The sequence below is a fragment of the Physeter macrocephalus genome, chromosome 9 (genome assembly GCF_002837175.3).
Source record: "Physeter macrocephalus isolate SW-GA chromosome 9, ASM283717v5, whole genome shotgun sequence".
Taxonomy (NCBI): domain Eukaryota; kingdom Metazoa; phylum Chordata; class Mammalia; order Artiodactyla; family Physeteridae; genus Physeter; species Physeter macrocephalus.
Window position 1 is genome coordinate 19,737,759 of NC_041222.1, and position 23,308 is coordinate 19,761,066.

Here is a 23,308-nt window from a genome sequence, read left to right on the forward strand (position 1 = left end):
GAGAGGCCCGCGTACCGCAAAAAAAAAAAAAAAAAAAAAGTTATGGTTTAAGTGGGAACACAGTTTCAGGGGTCACTGAGTACCAGCCCACGGCCTTTCTGCAGGCCTCTAAGGGTCTAGTGGCAACTAAGGACAGTTTCACTGAGTTTGTGGGTCTGCAATACGGTTGGGGAACGCGAGGGGGTAGAATTTCAGGATTAGCATGAATGACCTTACAGGTAGAGAGCTCAGTGGCAACTGGAGACTGGAAAAGAAACTGAGGCAGTCAGATTAACTTCAGCCTTAATAAAACTGATGGCTCAGCCTGGGAGAGATCACGGGGCGACTCCACGGGGCGACTCCCCTCCTTCCACCACGGCAGCCGTGTCCTGTCTTCAGTCATGGGTCCAGTGAGCCTGTTCCAGCCTGGTTTTCTGACTGTCAGTAACTTCACTAGCCTTTCCCCTGAATGTGGCTACTGATCCAGAGACATATACTCAGAGAGGCAATTAAAGAACCGACCTTTTCCAAGCAAGCGTGCTCTGGTGGGCTTACAGGTTGCATATTTTCATTCTTCAGGACCCTCTACATCTCTCTGGAGACGAGATGCAGCAACATCTGTGATCCTTGCGTTTGCGTCAGCATCTCATGAAGAGGCCACTCGTTGAGCTTTACCGCCAACACATTTACTACATTTCTACATTTACTACAATATGTGATATAGTTAAATCCTGCCATAAATCCACCTCCTGCTTTTGTTAACGGCTAGTTATTTATTGAGATAAGACATCTAGAAACAGTTTTGTCAAGAGAGATGCTGTTCGCTGTTGTCACAGATTTCAACTTCTATCTCACTTCTGGTGACTGTGGGGAAATTTGTCTAACAAAGAAGAACACACACACAAATTTATCTGTTTATCTATCTATTTATTTATTTGTTTAAAATTTAGAGAAATAGCTGCCATAAAACCACTGGTTTTGGAAGGCGAAAATTAGTTGCTGACTGCATATTTGCGGTGTATGAACTATTTGGGTAGAACTGATGGGAAAAATGTGTTCAGAAGAACAAGCAGAATTGGAGGAGGAATATAGTAGTGGGAAAGTGGGAACAGTTGTTGACAAGTTATTTCTTGAGAAACCTGGGGGCCAGCTCTAACTCTAGGGGGTGAGTCTGGGCAGGCCACTTGCTTTTTGGGGCCTTGGCTTCTCTATAAGATTGGGGTGTGGTGGGAGCAGGTCTCCAAAGCCACAGTGAACTCTTTCTATCAGCTGGGGGATGGCCTTGTGCAAGGTTGTCCTCTTCTGCCTTGAGGAGCTGACTTCTCTGGTCCAGTGAGAAGCGGCGGCTGTGTGGTTCCCACTGGAGACCGTCCTCTCCGGGAGCAAGCAGGCTAGAGGGTTGGCTCCCACCCTTTGACAGAAGCTCAGTCTCACGTGCTCACAGCGTTCTTGCGGGAAGGAAAAAGACCAACCAACCCTTGGTTACTGCACAAACTAAGAGTTTCGGGTAGCAGTGTAAACACGTGCAGTTTTTTTCCTTACTACGTTTCTGTAGACAGATTTAATGCTCTAGGAGGGTAGAAGGCAGTCACGGGATGTAGTTCCTGTTTTCCTTTTGACTTCACTAAGTGGGAAAAGTCCCTCCCACCTTGTCTTTCGAGCATGTCTGCCTCTTCCTCTCTCTTCCTTTCTTCTTTATATTTCTCATGCTCTTTGAAACTTACATGTGAAGTTCAAAAGGGCCAAATGTTTTGGTGAGGAAGGGCGTTGGGGGAGCAGTGCAGTAGGTGCTGATTGGGGTCGTCATTTCCCCCATGGCACCAGGCTTCCTTTAAACCTATATTTTTTCTTTTGCCAGCATCACTGAGTCTGTCTGACATTTCAGGTTTTGGTTTAGGGAAACGTTAAAAGAATTCACCATCCCAGCTGTCACTTGGTGACCCTTTTGCCAGTAGCATATGGCACACTCTCATTTCACTGTCCTAAAGAAAGGAGTCACCCACCCCTCGTTACTTTCTGCCTGCTTACTCTGCTTTATTTTTCTTCATGACTCCTATCACCCACTGCCTTAACAACACACTGTTATTTGTCTGTTTTATACCTCCTTGCTAGAATAGAAGGTCCACGAGAGCAGGAACTTTGCCACTTTTGTTCACTGCTGAATCTCCAATGTCTGGAACGGCACCTGCACATAATAGGCATTCAGTAAATATTTGCTGTGGCTAATGGCAGCCTTGCAGAGTTAAGGCTGCAGTTGTTTGTGGAATGAACAGGGGGTGAAGATTTTATTCACTCTTTACCTTCCTAGGGAATCACACAATAGTCAAGCTTTACACTGTTGTGTAAAGTACTTAGGTCTTCCAAGGCATGATTTGACTTGTGGAGTATGTTAATTTTTGTCATAGAACACAAGTTTTTTGGGGGGAGGGAGATCAAGTTATTGACATATAATTTACATACAGTTAAATTTAGCCTTTTTGCATGTACAGTTAGATGAGCTTTGATAAATGTATATAGTATATGTATAACCACTACCACAGTCATGGTGTAGCATATGTCCATCACTCAATGTTCTTTGCAGTCTGTCCTCTCCCCGACCCCCTGGCAACCACTGATATGATTTCTGTCCCCATTGTTTCACCTTTCCAGAATGTCATACAAATAGACTCCTACGGTATGTAGTCTGTTGGGTCTGGCTTTTTTCTCTTAGCATAAGGCTTTTGAGATTCGCCCATGCTGTTGCATGTATTAGTAGTGTAGTCCTTTTTTTTATTGCTGAGTAGTACTCCATTTTAATTTATTCACTAATTGATGGACATTTGGATTGTTTCCAGTTTTGGCTATTCTATATAAGACTTCTATAGATGTTCACATACAGGTCTTTGTGTGAACATATGCTCTCATTGCTTTTGGTTAAATACCTGGGATGGGATGGCTGGGTTATAAGTCCGTGCATAACTTTACAAGAAACTGCCAGAGTATTTTACAAAGTGCCTGTTCCATTTTTCATTTCCACAAGCAATGTATGAGAGCGCCAGTTGCTCCACATACTAACGCTTTACAATTTTAAAAATTGCAGTAGTTCTAGTGGGTATGCAGTGGCATCTCATTGTGGTCTTAGTTTGCATTTCTCTGCAACTAATGATCTTTGCTTATTTGAGAAGGTCATGGTTCAGCAGGCTGTGGTATTCTCTAGGTATTAATAATTTTAGAATATCAGTGGCACTTGAAGTGAAATTTTTTTTTTTTAAATTGGCCGAAGATTTGAACAGTCGCTTCCGCAAGGTCATACTGTACAAAAAAGGTTAGAGTATGGAACTATGTTAAATTTTGGCAGAGCGTGATCCACCTGGGTGACTGATGCAAAGACCTAGAGAGGGAGCGCCTAGGACTTGCCATGAAGGTGGGGAGAAAGCAGATTTCATGTTTCGTCTGGCCTTGGGAGGCCTTAGCTAAACCTGTTAGTGGGAAGCCTAGGTAGATTCAATTACACTTTCCCAGATGTCCCAGGAGTCACCTGGGAAGCTCAGCTGTCCTTGTGGCCGGCACAAGTGTGTGGTGAGCATAGAGCCCCTTCCCTGGGGACAATTTGCCTGAATCAGTTAATCAAGCTTGAGAAACCGGTTATCACGGGCCCAGGAATGCCACCACCCTTCCATCCTGAATCCCTATTTCTCATGCCCATCCTGTAGTTAATTAATTGAGCAAATATTCCCTGAGGGCTTACTCTATGCCTGATACTGTTTTGCATGCTGGAGAAAACTGCTGTGAAGAAAGAGGTCCCATGGACTCAGAAAGTGGCAGAAACGATGCAAGCGAAAACAGAGGCTTCCCTGGGTGCACCTAGGAGGGGCTCCTAACCGAGTGTGGTCAGGACAGGATCCTAAAGTCGAGGTAGAGTTGGCCAGGCTGACAGTGCTGGGACCAGCAGCTTCAGGACCTGGAGCGCACAGGAGTCCCCGTGGTAGGAGAGAGGGCCGTCCATTTGGAGCCATGGGTAGTTTGGTGGGACCTGGTTTAGGAGGTGGGGAGTGGTGAGAGAGAGGAGGCTGGAGTCATTGGGGAGACCAGCTAAACCAAGGTGAGGACTGGACTTTATCCTCAGGGCGGTGGGGTGCTGGCAGAGGTTTTAAGTGGGCGAGTGGCGTACCTGGAACTTGGGTTTAGTGGAATAACTTTGGTTGCTCTGTGATAAATGGATGGAGGGGGCAAGACCGGAGGCAGGGAACCCAGGGAAGTGGCTGTTTTGGTCACGCAGGAGCCAGAAGAGGGTGGCCTATTGACTGGCCGTGATTGTGAAGTAGGACCCTTTCCAGCCAGTAACTGGAAATGTGCATAGGGGCAGAAGCGAGTGTGCTACTAGCTTTGAAACATTGAGAAATCTAGTACATAGTACGGCCTTCTTTTTGGTTTTGGTTTGTTTGTTTGCTTCCTTGGAAAACTGATGTAGAAATGTCCCTTTGGCTTCAGTTACCTGAGCAGAGGAATTCGGGCTTTGCCAAACCCTCCTCTTTGGGCAGAATTGCTCCCAGCAGGGGTCACGGTGTTCTGAGGTGGGAGGAGGGGATTATGCGGGAGGCCGAGGGCTGTGTCAAGGTGGGTAGGGGAAGCGGGGCAAGAAGCCTGCCTGTCGGTCCCCAGCGAAACCAGAGCAGGACCTTCGACTGCTGCCACAGGCTGCTTCTCGCTGACTTCTCTGCGCGTCTCCTGGAGGGTCTCTGAGGCCGGAATCCATGTCTGGAGACCCAGAAACTCTGCTTTAGGAAAATACTCTCCAAAAAACCTCCTCCTGGCCGTTCTCTTCTCGTGAACATTCTATAGAGGCGTGTCTTCTTTTCCTCTGAGATTCTCCACTCAGATTTAGGGGATTCCGTGTCCTGGTTTGGGCCTGGGGGTCTCTAACACTAGGCCATTCTGATTTCATCCTTCCTACTTTGCCGGAAACCCACATTGGATTTGCTAGAAGTAATGGAGTAGAAAAGATTGTTTAGACAGGATATAACCATTTCTCTGTTAGAGGGTACTGACAGACCAGAGAAAGAAAAGTGGGGAGAAGGGAACTCATTTCTTTGGCATTTACAGTGTGCCATGTACTTTGTTGGGGACTTACTTATATTGTCTCATTGAATCCACTGAATATCATGCAAGGTAGGTATTGTCACCCCCATTTTATAATGAGGAAATTGATGCTCAGAGAGCATAAAGATTTGGCCAAGGGCACATGATTGGGAAGCTGGGCCTAATTCCTGTCTAGGCTCTCTTTCTGCTCAGTTAATTTTCCTTTTTTAATTACAAACTTGTGTTTCAACCTCCTCATTGTTACCTTGGGGATCTGAAAAGATTCTTGTAGCTTCTAAATTAACTAAATGATTCCTGGAGAGCAGCTTTTGCATGAGAAAAATCTAGCTAATTATTTATTTCTGTGTTTCTGGAATGCAAGCCCTGTCCTAGGCCACTTTCAAAATAATTTGGGATTGCAAGCACGCAGCTCACAATCAAATTCTGGCTCTCAGCGCTTGGAGGCCAGTTGCCATCTTTAAACAACAAATTGCGGATGGATACAGTGCTGATTTAACTCTTCTTTTTGGAGTGAGAATTTTTTTCGGGGTGGGGCGGCATCTGTGTTCATCTAGAGGTTTGCTGAGCAAACAATAAAGAAAACAAATAGGGGGACTTCTCTGGTGGCGCAGTGGTTAAGACTCCACGCTCCCAATGCAGGGGGCCCAGGTTTAATCCCTCGTCAGGGAACTAGATCCCACAGGCATGCCACAACTAAGAGTTCACATGCCACAACTAGGGAGCCGGTGAGTCGCAACTAAGGAGCCTCCAAGCCGCAACGAAGGAGCCCGCCTGCTGCAACTAAGGAGCCCACGTGCCACAACTAAGGAGCCCAAGAGCCACAACTAAGGAGCCCACCTGCTGCAACTAAGACCCAGTACAACCGAATAAATAAATACATCAATAAATAAAAAGAAAAAAGAAATAGGTCCTAAGACTTGACTATTTCAGAGGAATCCCTGATTCGTTGGCTTGTCAATGAATGAATTAAAATACATAATAGTAGAGTCAGTCCTTCTTCTCAGACACTGCAGACTCCTTCCATTCCCTCTTCTTTTGTAAAAGTTTTTAATCCAGGTCCTTGTGGGGTGGGGACCAAGACGGTAAAATCCTGCTATAGATCACCCTTTGCATTGAGGTCTGTTTGGACCCACAGATGTTTAGTCCAATACTTGGTTTTGTATGCACAAGTGGTCACTACATTCTTAGCTGTTTTTGCTGTCTGTTCCTCAGGCCTAATATCCCACCTCTGCTCCACCAGAGGCCACAATGATTAAATGAACCATTTTAGAGGTAAAGCCGGTTTCTGATTTCTGCTAAGCGTTCATGACTGTGAAGTGGCATCAGGGCCTAGCTTTGACCTGTGCATCCTTCCCTTCTTCCAGTTTTCATTTTTCACCCTTTCCCCAACTTTAATTTTAGTATGACTACCTGGGATTATTCCAGTATTAAATGAATACTATTGTTGAGGGGGCAGCACGGACACACAGAAGGTTGTATCCCCTGTTTATGAGACACACACCCTCCCCCCCCCCCGCAGGATGGCAAAACAGTCCTCCAAGGAGGCACCTGTGACACCTGACAAGGAGTAGGTGGGCCCTGTGTGCAGGTGTAGCAAGGCCAGAAGTGTGCATATGTCCGGACAATGGGAGCTTGTCAGTTTCACAGGTGATGCTCTCCGTCTGCCTTAGCTGCCTTGTTTTTCTCAATGAGATATTGTTTTCTTTATACACACACACACAGCACTGGGGTTGTCCTCATCACTTGGGAGCCAGGTGTCCGTGGCATTTCCTTGGTGTTTACTCACACCATCTAAGACATCATCACATCTAAGACACGCTGTGACTTTCCAGATTAGGAAACTGCTTTATCGATGGTGCCGTTTGTCACCAGAAGGACTCAACTATGGGGCTAGATGAAAACGTAGTTTGCAGCAAATTTCAGGTAATAGCATACGTCACTCCAGGTTCGAGGCAAAATTTATAAATGCTGCTGACATTTTCTGAGGGGGGAGGCATTTTCTTAGAGAAGGGAGGCAGGTCTCTGGGATTCCAATACGCCCTTTGCAATCTCAGGGTTTTGGCCACCTAAGGTTGCTCACATAGGTCTGCCTTCATAAGTGCATTTTTCATTCCCAAATGATCACACCAGTGGAGCTCAATTGATTGGGATAATAATGACTCACTCCCAGGCTACTGCAAGAAAACCTCCAGGATCCCTGTTTATCAGAGACCCCAAGGCTAGAAGTTGGGAACTCGTGCCTTATGGAGAAGTAGTCATGAGGCAGAGCTGGGTTTGAGGGCTCAGGTGAGAGGGCTGGTGCAACAGCCCTCGCTGGCGTATAGCTTTGCAGCAGAAACTGACAGCGCTCTCCCCTCTTGCTTTATCTTTCAGTTAATGACCAGCCACAGCGTCCCCACTGTGAGCTCCGGCCACTTCCTCCACGGGCTCCCGAGCCTCACGCAGGCTCTGTGGTGTCGGCTGAGGTAACATGGCTTGTTGGCCTCAGCTGAGGTTGCTGCTGTGGAAGAACCTCACTTTCAGAAGAAGACAAACAGTAAGCCTGGGTTTCTCTGGGGTTTTCTCCCATGCTTTTCTTCCTGATTTTGAGTTGGGAGGGGAGGGGTGGGGAAAGGGAGTCTTCTTGGTTTTCTCAAAGTGATTGAATGAATCTGGCCCCGGTGGACACGGGACTGTATGAAGGGTCCCGATCGAGCCCCGTCGCTTATCATAGGGGGCAGATTGGCAACCAGGCAGAAATGATAGCTTTGGTTTGTGCTCGTACCCAGGCCTGAGTTCTGACCTCTGGAATCTGGCACAGAATTGTCCCTTTGCCATCTTCCTCTTAACTTTTGCTGCAGCCCTGGGGGCCACCTGGCTCTCCAAGAGCATCTCATGGTTTCTGGGCAATGGAAATGAAGTGAGTTTGTGGCCCAGCTCTTAGAGATCAGAGGCTGGATCTGTTAGTGTCAGCGTGGACTCTTTCCTGTCAGCTTTGACTGCAAGCCTAGAGGAATGTAAAACTGAGATTTGTTTTATTTCTGTGGAGGGTTCTAAACCATTCACTTCTGGATGGGACAATGATCCTTTCAGTAATCCCGAGAAGGCCATCTTCAACTCTCAGGTGAATGGTATTTTTCTGTGAGAAGATAAAGGCTATAAGGCCCGGTGATCTCTCTGAAGCTCCGACATCAGCTCTTGGCTTCTCCCTCTCTGAACACTCCTAGAGATTCCGTCCAGTCTCCTGGGTTTAGCCGCACCTCTCTGTAGTAGGCTTCTAAATGTCTGTTTCCTGCCCTGCCTTTTTTCCTGAATTCTAAACCTACATCCCCATTTGGCTGTCCTCATGAAGCTTAACACATCTGCAACCGAAATGCTCATCTTTCTTAGACTCAAAGAGCTATAAGGGATCTTGGATATAACTTAATTCAGTGTTTCTGAAACTAGACTAACGCTTGGCCGGACCTTCTTTAAAAGAACAAACATGTCAAGGTCCTCCTCTGTTCACTAAATTTATTTATTTTTATTATAATGTTACTTAAATATGAACATATGTGAAACTAGACATAAACCCCTTATTCTTACAGGCCATATGACCCATACAAACTTACAAATTAAATGCAAACAAAATTGCAAAACCAGTACTGTTAATGTAGTAAGGCAGCTGACACTGTTTAGCTGAAGCCATATTATAGGTAACAATGTGACTATGGTAGTGAATGCTTATTCATTTGAGTTTGGACAGTCTATATTACCGTGTGCTAATGATTCAATTTTCCAATCATTTTTTCCAGTGACCTTCATTTGATATCATTTGGCTTTTATTTGGTCCAATCTCATCATTCACAAGTTGCGTCTGCATCTGTGCTTTTCTCATTTGTCTGCTACAATTATATTGGTGCTAACACAGTCACAAACACAAATATAAACTTAGGCTTGAAATCTTGTGCCAGAACTTGGTTATAACGTAGGCATTTAGAAAAATCCAGATATGTTTATTCACATTTGCTTAGATGACCATTGAAATGAAAACACAAAATTTTAAAATCCTGACATAGAACTCATATATAATCCCTCATGGATATGTGTGTATATGTGTGACTCTAATAGAGTTGGTTCTCGAAACCACTATGTCAGGTTGCTCTTCAGTGGTATTATTATTTTTTCTATCTTAAGTCTTGAAGTTTCTAACCTCTTTCTTGCCTTTGCCCCTGCCTCCCATGGCTCTGCCCAGGTCCTGGTGTTCCAGAGACCTATACGTTCACCTCCTAATCTTATTTCTTAGCTACTGTGTGGTCCAGGTCCCCTGCCTCTTCTCGTCATGGTGGCAGCAGCCCACGTGATGGGCACCTGTCTCTGCTGTGCTGTGTCCATTAGCCGGTGAGTAGTGGAAAGAACTATATCATCTTAGTGAGGCAAGGTCTCAAGGGCAGTCCAACCCAAACCTGTCATTTTACAGACAAGAACACTGAGGCACAAAGCAGGGAAGGGATTTCCTCGAGGTCAACCAAGGAATCAGGAGCACAGGGTCCTGGAACAGGATTTGGGATTGGGCCATCCAGGCTGGGCCAGTCTCTACTAGTCTTGCTGCTTCTTGCTCAATATTGCTTATCAGTTTAAAAAGCATTACGAGTAGAGAGATAGGCGGGCTTAGTCAAAGGCAGTTTTTGGCCTTGTGGCAGAGTTCTTGTTCAAAGAGTAAGAAGGAGACAGCATCCTGACACAAAAGGGCTTTTCTAGGTGTTACACCTACTGCCTGCTAGCTTGTCCTCCCTTCCTGATTTCTACAGGAAATGTATTTTGCCAAACCAGAAACAAAGGGTGGCTTATTTCAGGTTGCACATGCTTAGGTTGTCAGAACTGGAAAGATCTGACCTGCTTCTTGTACAGCTGATGGGATTGGGGTTTGGGGTAGGAGACAGGGGTCCAGAGTGGGTGGGTCATGGAAGTAGCACCAGAACCAATTTCCTGGTGGCCCTACAGGCACAGGCCCTTTTTTAGCAGGCTTTGCCTTATCTGCATGAAAGATTTAATGCCCATGGATCTCAAGTGCTGGCTGTAGCTACTTCCCAATCCACCTGGCTTGGATCTCTAAATATATTGTTTTATAGACAGTGGAACCTGTTTAGGGTTTTGGAACCACTTTGTTAGCTCACATAGTCAGAACGAGCTCTGCGCAGTAGGCAGGGGAGGAAGTTAGCAGCTCCAAATAGTTCTTGCCCACAGTGTATGGAAAACCATTGCTTGATTTCCTCCTTCTGAGATCCTGGATGTACACACTTGGCCCCAGAGCCTGGCACCGGGGATATGCTTAATAAGTATTTGCTGAACGGGGGGTAAATGCGTTAAATGGGCCATTAGTTTACAGGTCTCAAAGAGGCTCCCCTGCTATAGGGGCCTTGTGTGCAGGGAGATGGGAAGAAAGATGTAAAAGCTGGGTGCTGAACAGTAAACCCCGAGCAACCTTCCTGAAAGGCGGCCATTTGCCCTTTCACTCTGTGTCCTTGTTTGCTAATGAATCCTGGGGACCTCTCTCTTGTGCTCCCATTATGCAGACTTATGGGGACCATCAGCCAGGGGTAGATTTCCGCTGTTCCTGTTGGGCAAAGAATACATTGAAATTGAGTTGCATAAGTTGGGTGCAAAGCTCAGTTTGGGTCCAAAGTAACGGTTAACTTGTGTGGGTGGCAGTCACTGAGCACAAACAGGGCTTGGGACAGGAAGGGCGAGGGGCTTCAGAGTTCTTCGGATGCTCATCTGGTTTTAGGCCGAGCCAGAGGCCAAGGTCCCCATGGAACAGATGGGACAGAGTACGGCCATATGGCTTCTCTTTTTTGCCTTTGACATTAATTTTCTCATTTAGATCTGTCTAGCTATGTGTCTGGGAAAATAGATAATTCTAATTTCTGCATGTATCAATATTAGAGTATCAATATTTGGGGATTGTTTAATGACAAGGAATAGGCTATCAAATAAATAAAAATTAAGACTCCTCATTTAAGAGCCACTAGAGAATTTTAAAGCATAGACGCAAACTTTCTGCACCTCCACCCGGCTTCCAATTTCACCTGATACATTTCTTTCCTGTCCTTAGTCGTGGCCTGGCATTGCTGGTTCAAATCCAGATAAGAATTCTAATTATTATCTAATTCTAATTCAATTCTAATTCCAGCTTGGCCACTATATGTCTCAATGGCTCAGGGAAACTCATTTTTCCTGAGTTTTAGTTTCCACTTCTTTGGAATGAGGAAAGTTAGAACAAATAGCCATTTATTGTTTCCTTTGGATAGATATTTATTGAACATCTACTGCACGTAAGATAGTGTGCTGGGTATACAGGCAGGATCCCTGCCCTCATAGAGCTTACAGTTCAGTGAGGGAAGCAGATATGAAGCACATTATCACATAAGTAGAAATCTCATAACAAACTGTGATAAGTGCTATGAAGGAAAAAAACCAAACTGTCCTACAATGTTAGGTACTACCAGGCTGTGGATAGGGAGTTAATTTAGAATGGAAGGTCATGACATTTAAGCTGAGAGCCTTGAAGTTCGAGCAGCAGTTAGCCAGGGGAAGATCGGGAGCTCAGCCGTCAGGCCACTGGATTCCAGGCAGAGAGACAGAGGGTGTGAAGGCCACGGGCCTAACGCATGTTCTGGAGTCAAAGAACAGGAAAGCCAGTGGCACTGAAGGAAGACTGGCTGGGGGTGAGTTGGGAGTCAGCAGGGGCAGATCATGCAGCCATGGAGCTGAGCAAGGGCAGCTAAATTTTATTTTATGTGCAGAAGGAGTCCCTGAGGTAGATAGGTCATGATGACGAGGGTCAGATGGTGTGGTCCTTGGCACTGTGGGGACTTGAAGGATAATAGCCCAAGGAGACAATTAGAATCATTACATACATACATACATAGCATTTTGTGCTCTGTTTTCCTCTTTCATTTAACATCATTTGGCGTATATGTTGCCATGTTTCCAAGTAATTTACATATGTATAATAATGATTCTTGATGTGTAGGCTGTGTTTTGTCCTGTTGAAAGTACTTTTGTATCCGTTATCTTCTTGATTTTCACAGCAATTCTGAGAGGTATGCATTACAATTTCTGATCCACAGGTGAAGAAAGTGTTATAAGTTAGTAAATTAGTAAGAGGAGGGGCTGCATCTTTTGGGCCCAAATCTGCCATGGGATAATGCCACTGACATTCCTGGTAGGATTACAGTAATCCATCAATGCAGTTTTTATTTTGTAAGTTCATACCCTATTGCCAACATTCAGATGTTTCCCGTGTTTGCTGTTATACATAAACTACTATAAAGACTTTATACATATAGCCTTTTCTTATTTTTATATTATTTCCTTAGGCCAAAATCTTAGAAGTACGATTCCTAGGTCCAAGGAAATGGCCCTTGACATATATGATCAGATGTCCTTCCGAAGGATCAAACCAATTTAAAAATCCACCATCACCGCGTGAGGCTTTACAGTTCTGGGAGGGCAGGCGTGGTTTTCAGATTTCTTTTTCCCTCTAGCATTTCTTTGATTTGATCTTTAGGATTTCACTTTAATTTTTTCAGACTTAATTGAGGTATATATCGATAAGTATTTTTCATCGTGTTGCTGATATAGCCTAGAGTGTGCTATTGCTTTGGTGAACACCCTGTTAACTGGGAAAATTCATTGTCTCACATTTTACTTTTTTAACCTCTCAGAATAGTCTTTCATATTTTCATCTTTTTCTTTTCCCCATTGAATCGTATTACCTTATCAAGTTCTAAAAGTAGCCTAGCACTATATTAATGTCCCAGGGACATTGGGTAATGTCTAGAGACATTGTTTGGCGGTTACAGTCCTGGCCACGGGTGGTTGGTACTGTTGGTTCTGGAGGGCGGAGGCCAGGGATGGGGGAAACATTCTTCCATTCACAGGAGGGCTCCTTACAACGCTTATCTGGCCCCAAATGTCAATAGTGCTGTTGAGAGAAACCCTGCTCTAGAAACGCTCGCTCATATTATCCCCATGTTGTTGCTGAGGAATAAGGAGGTGGAAAGTCCCCAGAGCAGCTCAGTGTAGCAATTTACTGAAACATCAGAATTTTTGTATTAATACCCAACCTAAAAGAAGGCTTCTGAGTTTCTAACTTTGGTAAGAAGCATCTTTTGAACACGGTGTTCCTCTCCATCTCCTCTGCCTCGTGGTGGGGGCAGGTGTGAAGGGAGGTGGGTAGGTATTATCAGATTAAGATTTAGAAGAGTTTTCTAGTTTTCTATAGGAGTGTGTAGCAGTAAAGCATCAGTCTTATTTCCAAGCTATTGGGTTGGCCAAAAAGTTCGTTTGGGTTTTCCATCTGGTATGGAAGACCCAAACGAACTTTTTGGCCAACCCAAATATTTATGAGGGCCTATTCTGAAGGAAAAGTGCTAAGTTTAGAGATGGGGGAGAAATCTGATTTTGACAATGAGTGGAGCCAGAATGGCATTCCTGGCAGAAGTCAAATTGGGTTTCTAGAGGGAGGCTATTAGGAAAAGAAGTACCTAGAACAGCCCCCTGAGTTTGGAAGGCAAATTCTATGTTCAATGACAGAATTTTAGAGGTTCAGAGTAAAAGTGCACGGAGAGAATTGTGTGTCACGAGTTCTCTGGTTTGAGTGCTGGCTCTTGGAGACGGTCTCTTCATTCATTCATACATGTTAGTATCTCAGCTCAGCACGGCTTGTAAAGATCAAGATCTAGATACTCTGGTAATGGGGCAGGGGGTAAGGAGGCTGCGGTACACAGTGGCTAAGAACACACCCTGGAGTTGGACTGGCTTTGAATTCTGGCTTTGCCATTTACCAGGCTTGTATCTTTGGGCAATTTATTTACTCTTTCAGCCTCAGTTCCCTCATCTGTGAACTGGGTATTATAATAGTGCTAATGGGGTTATTTGAAGATTAAATGAGTTCATCTATGGTAAGCACTTAGAACACTGATACATGGTAAGACCTATTTAAGTGTTAGCTGTCATTATGGTTGTCAATCTTTTCCTTACCTCTTTCCCTAATCTGCTTACACCCACTGGCTTCAGTTGCTAAAAATGAGTTGCAAGATTTTCTTCGTGCTCTTTGCTATCAGTGCCATGGGAAAGATCCATTCATTTTTTTTTTTTCAATCAATCAACATATTTTGAGCATCTGCTCCCCTATTGGATCCTAGATGTGGGGCTACAGAGATGTCCGGGAACATAAACTTTGATTCATTGGGTCAGACCAGTGCCCAGGAGGGCTGGTGAGTGCCAGACTCCTCTTAAGTGGCCATCTTGTAAGGTATATATCTCAAACATGGCTCTGTGAGAGGCAGGATGATGGGTGCAGAAGCACGTCGGGGTCAGTAGATCTGGGTTCAAACTCTGATGCACTCTTTTACCAGGCTATGTATGGCTCATAACCTGCCCCAATCTTACTTTCTTCACTATCTAATGATACCAGCTACCTCACAAAGTTCTTGTGAAAATATTAGAGATGAGTTATATAAATCCCTGGTACACAGTAGGTGCTCAGGATTGGCTGTAACTATCATAAACCTATAGGTCATGAGCTCATTTTACCTCTGTGGAACCTGTTGGTATTTTTTGACTGTGCCACCTAGTGGGGTCATTTCCTACCTGGGCCACATGAGTTGAGCAAAACTAGCTGCTAATCTCAACCCTGCCACTGACTTTCTCTGTGACTTACCCTTCCTTGAGCTTTAGCCTTGCCACATATAAAATACAGACAATAATGGTTCCTACATCTCAGGGTTGTTTGCAGGCTTAAATGAAATAATCCATATATAATGTGCCTGCTACACACTTGACTCTAAAAAAGTAAATGATAGCTACTATTTATCGCAAAAGTACACATGGTAGCTTCAGAGCTTCAAGGTTGATGACTATCTTACTCATACTCTTCATTTAATTTCGGTTTTGTTGGTTTTTTTTTTTTTTTTTTTTTACTTCATTATCCTTTTCTGAATTTATTCACAGTTAAACCGTTTTTTGGAAGTTTTACTCCCGTCTGTTAATATTTGTGAGTGATTTTATTTAGCTGTAAGTTTGGAATGCATACAATTTTGTGTTCCACTTTTTTCACTTAATATTATATGTTTAATAGTGTCTGTGTTTCATAAACCTTGTTGTAGTGACTGCATGATGTATTGTTGAGTAGATGTGCCATATTTAATCATTTCTCTATTGCTGTGCAATTAAGTTGTTTCCAATATTTTGCAATTATAGTGTTTGAATGAATGAGTAACTTAGTGTATATAGCTTTTTGATATTTTAAACTTAGTTCTGTGGGATGAATTTCTAGGAATATTGTTTGGTCAAGGGGAATAAACATATCTTTTGAATACATATGGCCAAGTTGCTTTCCCAAAGGGCTCAACTGACTTACATTTCCATCTTTATTATTTTGTAAACTTCATTTCATTCTCTCACTCAACACACATTCTTTTTTTTTTTAACATCTTTGTTGGAGTATAACTGTTTTACAATGGTGTGTTAGTTTCTGCTTTACAACAAAGTGAATCAGTTATACATATACATATGTTCCCATATCTCTTCCCTCTTGCACATTCTTAAAGCCCTTATCATGCGGCAGGCTCAGTGAGAAGAAAGGGACACTAAAGGAGGAGCCCCTGCTATGCCCAGTGCTGGTAGAGGCTCAGGGTACTTGGGGAGCCCAACAAGGAGGGACTTGCAGCTCAGCTGGTAGAGGAGGCTGAATATCATTTGAAAGCTTGGAGATTTCACTGTGTGTTGCCTCTTTGGGATTATTTACAGAAATATTTAGCAAGACCAGCCCCATCTTTGGTCTTGGAGACCCCATTGACAGCATGCTTTCTTCCAAAGAAGGACCCATTTGTCTTTTTTTTTCCTGGTGTGCTATCTAGAGCAAACTATTCTTCATAGTTATATGGTAACAGTGGGTTTTTGTTTGTTTCTTTGTTCTACTAGAGAAGTAATACATGCTCATTATGGAAAATTTAGAAAACACAGGAAGGTGTTTAAAATAATCACCCATGTTCTTATCATCCTAGGACATCCACTGTCCTCATCCATGTATTTCCTTCTAAAAAGAAGATTTAAAAAAGAGTTTAATGTGGAAGCATATCAAAGGTCTTGGAATGTAAAATACCAGAAATCCAATGACAAATAATAAACAAAAGCTAAAACCAATCTGAAGCAGAAAGGTTAAATTAATTATGATCTATTCACAGCGTGGAGTATCAAGTGGCCATTAAAATCCATATTTTAAGAGAGTATTTTATGTCATGGAAAACACTCCCAGTATGATGTTCAATGAAAAAGCAAAATACAAAATTATATATGCTGTATAATCTCAATTTTGTAGAGAAAAATTATTATTTATGTATGAATAGGAAAAAAAGACAAAAAAATATTAATGGAGAACCATTGTTAGCTTAATTTACTAGGGATTATCTCCAGGAAGTAGGATTAATGGTGATTTATATTTATTCTTTTCTACTTTTCTGTATTTTTTTTTTTTAATTTCAAAATTTCCACAATAAAAATATGTGGACTTGGGGATCAAAAAAAATTCTGTTTAAATAAAAGGAGGGATTTCATATCGGTGTTCTCTTGGCTCTGAAGCCACAGTTGTAGCTACTCTCAACCACAAGGGCCCGTGACTATTCTGGGCTCTTTGGTGTTCATCCTAGTTAGAACATCTGAGTCCAGAACTGAAAGGAATGAAAGAGGTGAGTCTTCAGGCCGTGGAACTAGTTGTCCGAACACCACAGGTTCAGTTAGATTATGTCTCATGATTTCCATCCTGTCCCTGTGCTTATTTATCCCCTGGTAACTCACTGAGGCAGGTTTTTCCTTTAGAGAAACCCCATTGCTTTAACTGGTGGATCACAGTTACAAATGTTTAATGATCTTCTAACCCACTGGAGAAGGTGGTGACCAGATCTTGATGGATGGGGAAGGACTTTGCACTCTTCCCAGATCTTTCCAGTCCTGGGGGCACACAGGTCACTATGGAACTGCATGTGAATTTCCATTGTCCTTTGGAGCCCTATTCTCAGCCCTGCAGGGGGCAACTTTGTGTGTTCCTTTAGAGCCAAGGTGGTGTGTATTTAGCACAGCAGGTTGCCCTGGCCCTCTTCTTTTAACAAATGGTCATAACATACCTGACACTAGCTAAGGCTGGAGATGCAACGATAACTTGATCCAGTGCCCGCCTTCAGGGTACTCATATTGTAGTGAGGAAGCCAGTGATAAAAACATGATTTCAGGGGCTCAGGGAAACTGTTATGGGAGGAGGATGCATGGGTTACTCTGGGAGCACAGCAGAAGGGCTTCCAGCTCAGCCTGAGATTTTAGTAAAGGAAATTGTGCCTGGTTGAATCTTGAAGGATGAGTGGAAGTGAGCCAGATGAAGCAGGGTGGGAAGCATCTTCCCTTTTGTAGGGAAAACACAGAGGTATGGAATAGTAAGTTATAAGGTGAGAACTGCAAACAATTCGGTATTATCAAAGCTTAGAGAGTGGTAAGAGAGGCTGGAGAAGTTGATCAATTGTTTATTTATTTATTTATTTTTATGGCTGCGTTGGGTCTTTGGCGCGGGCTTTCTCCAGTTGTGGCGAGTGGGGGCTGCTGTTCGTTGCGGTGCGCGGGCTTCTCATTGCGGTGGCTTCTCTTGTTGTGGAGCACGGGCTCCAGGTGCGCGAGCTTCAGTAGTTGTGGCACGTGGGCTTCAGTAGTTGTGGCTCATGGGCTCTAGAGCACAGGCTGGTCCATGTGGTGCATGGACCTAGTTGCTCTGCGGCATGTGGGATCTCCCCGGACCAGGGCTCGAACCCATGCCCCCTGCATTGGCAGGCGGATTCTTAACCACTGTGCCACCAGGGAAGCCCTGATCAATTGTTTAATTAACTTTTTTTGTGGATTTCCCAAAGCTCAATAGCATTAGGCTTCCATTTTTTTGTTTGTTTAATTCACAGTGCTCTGTCTTATTTCCCACTCAGTGTCAGCTGTTGCTGGAAGTGGCCTGGCCTCTATTTATCTTCCTGATCCTGATCTCCGTGCGGCTGAGCTACCCACCCTATGAACAACATGAATGTGAGTATATGAGCATCCCGCCTGAGACTTACTGCTGGCAAGCGGAATCCAGGCAATGGGCATGGGCTAAATGTGACCTCTCCCAAGATGCTATCTTTAGGAAACAGTGCAAATGGTTTGGAACAGAAAAGCTAGGCTTCCAATTGTTTAATAAGGCATGAGCTCAGGAAACCATTTTCAGTCCTAGTAGATGGTGATAATAGTAATTATAATAATAGCCAACATCTGTTTCATGCATTTTCAATCATGAAAGTAAAATAACCTTAGTGATAGCTCAGAAAGGGGTAATTAAAAAAGCCCCCTAAGGCAATACCTTAATACCACTATCATCTGGTCCCTGCCGGGCTTTTTCATATGCATTATGTCTTTATCACACAGTTGCAAATCAATCATGGAACATATAATTTTAAGCAGCATTTGTGTAGAACATCTCAGATTGACTAATATTATTTCATTTGATTCTCATAACAACCTTGTATAATGGACTTTTATAATTGCTGTCATTTGCTTTAATTTCTTGATAAGTAAATTGGGGCTCAGAGAAGTGCAGGGAATTGCCCGAGGTCACATATGTATCAAGTGACAGTGATGAAATAAAACTCAGGTCATCTGCCTCCCAATCATGTGTTTGGATGACGGCCTTTTCAGTGAGCATAGAGAATACAGTAGTGGCTGAGAACACAAGCTCTAGATGTCAGGTTACCTAGGTTTGAGTCCCGGCTTCAACACAGGTATGTCACCTTGGGCAAGTGGCTTGGCTTCTCTGTACCTGGGGTTCCTCATCTCTATAAAAAGGGAATAATAAGACCTACCCCATATGGTTGTTGTGTTACCCCACAGTCACAGTCTTTCTCTCCTGGCTGGGCTTGCTGGATGGATTAATACTGCAAAAATGTCCCGGTCTAAAAGATTAGCATTTATGGGGGAGGTTTGGCTGGGAACTCTTTTGCATGGCTCCAGTGACTTTTCCTGTCATTAACCAGCTCTACCCACATCCCACCAGCCCTATAGGTGTGCAGGATACAGTTCCCCAGGGAAGAAGAGGTAGGGCTGGGGTCACCTTTGAATTGTGTTCTTGGTCTGGTCCCGTGTCTCTCAGGGCACGTAGTGGCAGTTATTTACCTGCTAATTTGCTAGTACACATTAGACATATTCAAGTTTTAAAAAACCCCACGAAACCTCAAAACATTCTACCAGATGTGATTTTCTGATTTCACCAAAAAGAAAAAGAGCTTACGATGAAATACACACTCAGTTTGTGGGCCTGGAAGGTAACACTGCATTCTTGTTTGGAACCTCAAAGATGGATGAACAAGTGTGTATTTGATTTTGTATAAGCATTACCCTAAGCCCCACTGAAGTACACATTTTAGGGAAAACTCAGCTTTTTCATCTGATGAGCTATTCTTTCTCAGGAATTATCACAAGCAGACAAGACGGTGTAAGGGAAATAGTGCAGACCTTGGTATCAGACAGACGGGTTTGTTTGGATCCTGGCTCTGCCACTTGCTGAGGTTGTGATCTTGGGCAAGTTGTTGAATTTTGACCCAAATCTCTCTGAATCCAGACCACCAATTCTCAGAAATGTTGTGAAATTCCTATACTTACGGAAGATAGATAAGACTTTTGCCCTCCATCTATGTACTTACTGCAACCTTACTTCCTGTTCTCACCACCTTCTAGGGACCTAGCTGGAAGGGCAGAGAGTTAAGGTGAGGCTTACAGAGGTGTCTTGTCTCTAGGCACAAAGGATTGGTATCTAATTCTTCCCTATATATCTTTCCCAGTTTGACCCAGACCCATCAAGGTCCTAATCACTTCCCTGGGTCATGAGACTCCATTAAGCTACTTGGTTGTCATCCTGTGCACCAATGCCAAGTGCTCACCCTGCTTTTATTTGCAAATCAGGTGGGACACGACACACGAGGAAGGGTCTTTGCTTCGCTCACCAAGGTTTAGACTGAAGCATGTTGTTGGTGTGTTGGACCAACATCACCCTGCCTTGGGTGCCAGTATTTCCTGGAGGTTAAAGGGGAGAATCCCTTGGTCCTTTGAGTATTTGGTTGGGTTACATAAATCTCCCCTGAAAGAGGAGCAGCTGACTTAGGCAAGGGACCTTGTTTGGTTTTCCTTGAACTATTAACAGGGAGATAAGGGGATTAACTGGGTAAATGTTCAACAGGCCAGAGTCCCTGCAGAGGACGGCCACAGGGACCAGATCTTGGTTCATCCTTGCTTTGGATGTTGCCCCTCTGGTTGGAATGTGGATAGAAGAAAAAGAAAGATAGACGGACCCCAATATTGAAATGCAAAGTGTAGCAAGTCCTTGCTGTGGGTGAACTTCTGGGGAGACTCTGTTAGTCCATTTGCATGAAAATAGTAAGCTGAATAAAACCGGGTTTCTGCCTGGGCAGCGGGGGGCTGTGTGATGGAAGGAGTGTTCCTGGCTGGGCAAGAGCCAAGGAAGTACTAGTGTAGGCTGGCCACCACAGCGCCTCAGTAACCCTAACGGGCCCGTTCACTGTGCCTTAATCTCTGCCAGGCACTCTGCGACATGCTTTGCTTGTAAAAACTCACCTAATACTCACTGCAGCTCTGCGAAATCGATTGTATTGTTACCACCATTTTATAGATGAGGAAACTGAGGGTTAAGGGGTCAGTGACTTGGCCAAAGTCACTGCTTAGCAAGTTGCAGAGACTGGATGTAAATCCCAGTTGGTTTGACCCTAAAGCCTGTGAAGCTATACGGCTCTTCACCGCTCAGAGCCATGGTTCTTAATGCTTGTTAACTCTTTCGGGGTCACAGATAACCCTGAGAATATGATGAGCGTGGAGCCTCAGCCTTTCTGTCACTGGAATCCACACGTGCTTGGTCTCAGGTTAAGAGCCCCTGGTTCCAGGGCACGTTTATCTTGATCCCCGTAAGCAGCCCCATGGCCTGTGACGTGGCACAGCAGCCCCTGTGCACGCAGTCCTGCGGTTTGTAAGAAGGGCCTCCGTAAGCAAGGGAGGGGCAGGGAGGAAGAGGCGGCCTGTTGGATGGGGCTCGGAGCTCCGACGGGAGGAGGAACAGCAGGAGCCTCAGAGGCGGCGTCGGGCCCCAAGTGGGCACGTTCATTAGGCACCTTTGAGGAGTTTGGGCGCTGGTGGAGGAGGTGAGGTCACAGAGGACAGTGCCACGGGGACTGAGAAAAGCTAGCAGATAAAGGAGGCCACAGGTGGGAGGGAAGGGGCATGACTGGGATCACAGAAATGTGGGTCCCACCCCGGCCCTGCCCACTGACTCCCTGAGTGTTCTTCTTCGGCCACTTTATCTTGCCGTGGTTTCCTCCTTCAAGTGTGAAGGGATTGGATTAGGTCCTCGCCAGCGCCGCTCTGTGTCTCTGAAAGGCGAGGTGAGTGGTGGAAGACTGGAAGACGGAGGAATGAGGAGCCAGTACTTGCTGCCCTCCAGGCACCTTCTGTATATGGTCTAATCAACCCCTCTGGTCACTCCCCCAACGCTGCTGTCATGAATCCCACTCAACAGACTATATCAAGTAGATTAAGAACCGCTATCTAGGGCTTCCCTGGTGGCGCAGGGGTTGAGAGTCCGCCTGCTGATGCAGGGGACGCGGGTTCGTGCCCCGGTCCGGGAGGATCCCACATGCCGCGGAGCGGCTGGGCCCGTGAGCCATGGCCGCTGAGCCTGCGCGTCCGGATCCTGTGCTCCGCAACGGGAGAGGCCACAACAGTGAGAGGCCCACGTACCGCAAAAAAAAAAAAAAAGAACCGCTATCGTGACCCTCTGCGTCCGGATCCTGTGCTCCGCAACGGGAGAGGCCACAACAGTGAGAGGCCCACGTACCGCAAAAAAAAAAAAAAAGAACCGCTATCGGATGCCATATTTCCAACTCAGGATCACATTAGTCCAGGGCGGCAGGTCTCAGGGATGTGGGGAATGGGACAGATTTGGGATGGAGCAATGTTTGGTGGAACCCAAAGAGATAAAGGTTCCTATCAAGTCCCAAATCCTTCAAAGAATTAATGTTTCTCCTTCTGTTTTTCTTCTCCTCGATTTCAACAGGCCACTTTCCAAACAAAGCCATGCCCTCTGCAGGAACACTTCCTTGGGTTCAGGGGATTATCTGTAATGCCAATAACCCCTGTTTCCGTTATTCGACTCCTGGTGAGGCTCCCGGGGTTGTTGGAAACTTTAACAAGTCCATGTAAGTACCGGATCAGGTTTTCATTCCCAAACTTGTCAGTTAATACTTTTCCTTTTCCTTCTCAACCTCCGGGGAATTTTGAATGGTTGGGTTTGAGTGAAGCTTCTTTTGTGACGGTTTGTGTGATAAAGTCCAAAGAATGAGACCAGAGAGAACTGCCGCCAGGATTTAAGACTGTGTGACCTCACTTTGGTGCATTTTAGGAGTAACATTATGTAGATGAAAGTCCTGTGGTTGGGAGCTTTTCCTCCAAAAACTGGCGGGTAAGTAGAGAAGGGAGACAGAGCACATCAGCTTCATCCGTTAATGAGCAAACACTCGGTTAGCAAACACTTATTGTGTGTGGGAAACGGCTGGTCCAGGAGCTGGGGATACAGAGCTGTGCAGGGGGAGGGGCCTGTCCTCAAGGAGCTCCCAGCCAAGGCTGGGAGAGTTTGGTCCTTTCTGCTCTCAGATCACTTCTATTCCTCCATTGCTGCCCTATCACACTGCAGCGGTCTTTCACCTGCACGTCTTTCTCAGCCCTGGGTGTGAGCTCCCTGAGGGCCAGGATGCTGCTTTCTTCACTTTTGTATTCCTGGCTCCTGGCTTCAACAACAGACATTAGGGCTGAATAAGTGTTTCCCAAATGAGCCGTTGAAGATTCTTGGAAGGCACAGAACCATGGCATGAGTTAGAAAGGACTAAGAACTGCAGGAGATGTAGCAGGACAGTTTAGGGGAAGCTGCCGCCAGGCAGTCAGGGCCACGTTATAATGTTCATGGACCTTAGGCTTTGTGGCTTTCATGAACCCCTTCTTCCTTGCAACAATATTAAAAATTTTATTTTATAACTGTGTTGGTATAAAGATGAGTATAATCCAGGCTGGATTCATTATTATATGCATTCATTCTGAATTTCTGAATTTTTTTTTTTTTCTGATTTTAAAAGAAATTTTAAAATGTTGTGGACCCATAAGAGTA

At 44.7% G+C, this 23,308-nt stretch overlaps 1 protein-coding gene across 8 annotated transcripts in view; it reads left to right on the forward strand.

Moving 5' to 3' along the window:
• Positions 1 to 23,308, forward strand: part of ABCA1 (ATP binding cassette subfamily A member 1) — a 145,021-nt gene that overhangs the window by 14,298 nt on the left and 107,415 nt on the right. For 7 of the 8 annotated variants that reach the window (XR_003681173.2, XM_028493741.2, XM_028493734.2 and 4 more), the window contains exons 2-4: positions 7,432 to 7,594; positions 18,045 to 18,138; positions 22,205 to 22,346. Coding sequence is in view for 7 of the 8 variants with exons in the window: in XM_028493741.2 (XP_028349542.1) it covers positions 7,529 to 7,594; positions 18,045 to 18,138; positions 22,205 to 22,346 (302 nt within the window). In the remaining variant the exon portion in view is untranslated. Of the gene's footprint in view, positions 1 to 7,431; positions 7,595 to 9,322; positions 9,418 to 18,044; positions 18,139 to 22,204; positions 22,347 to 23,308 lie in introns of those variants that run through there. The other variant, XM_055087055.1, reaches the window with a different exon arrangement.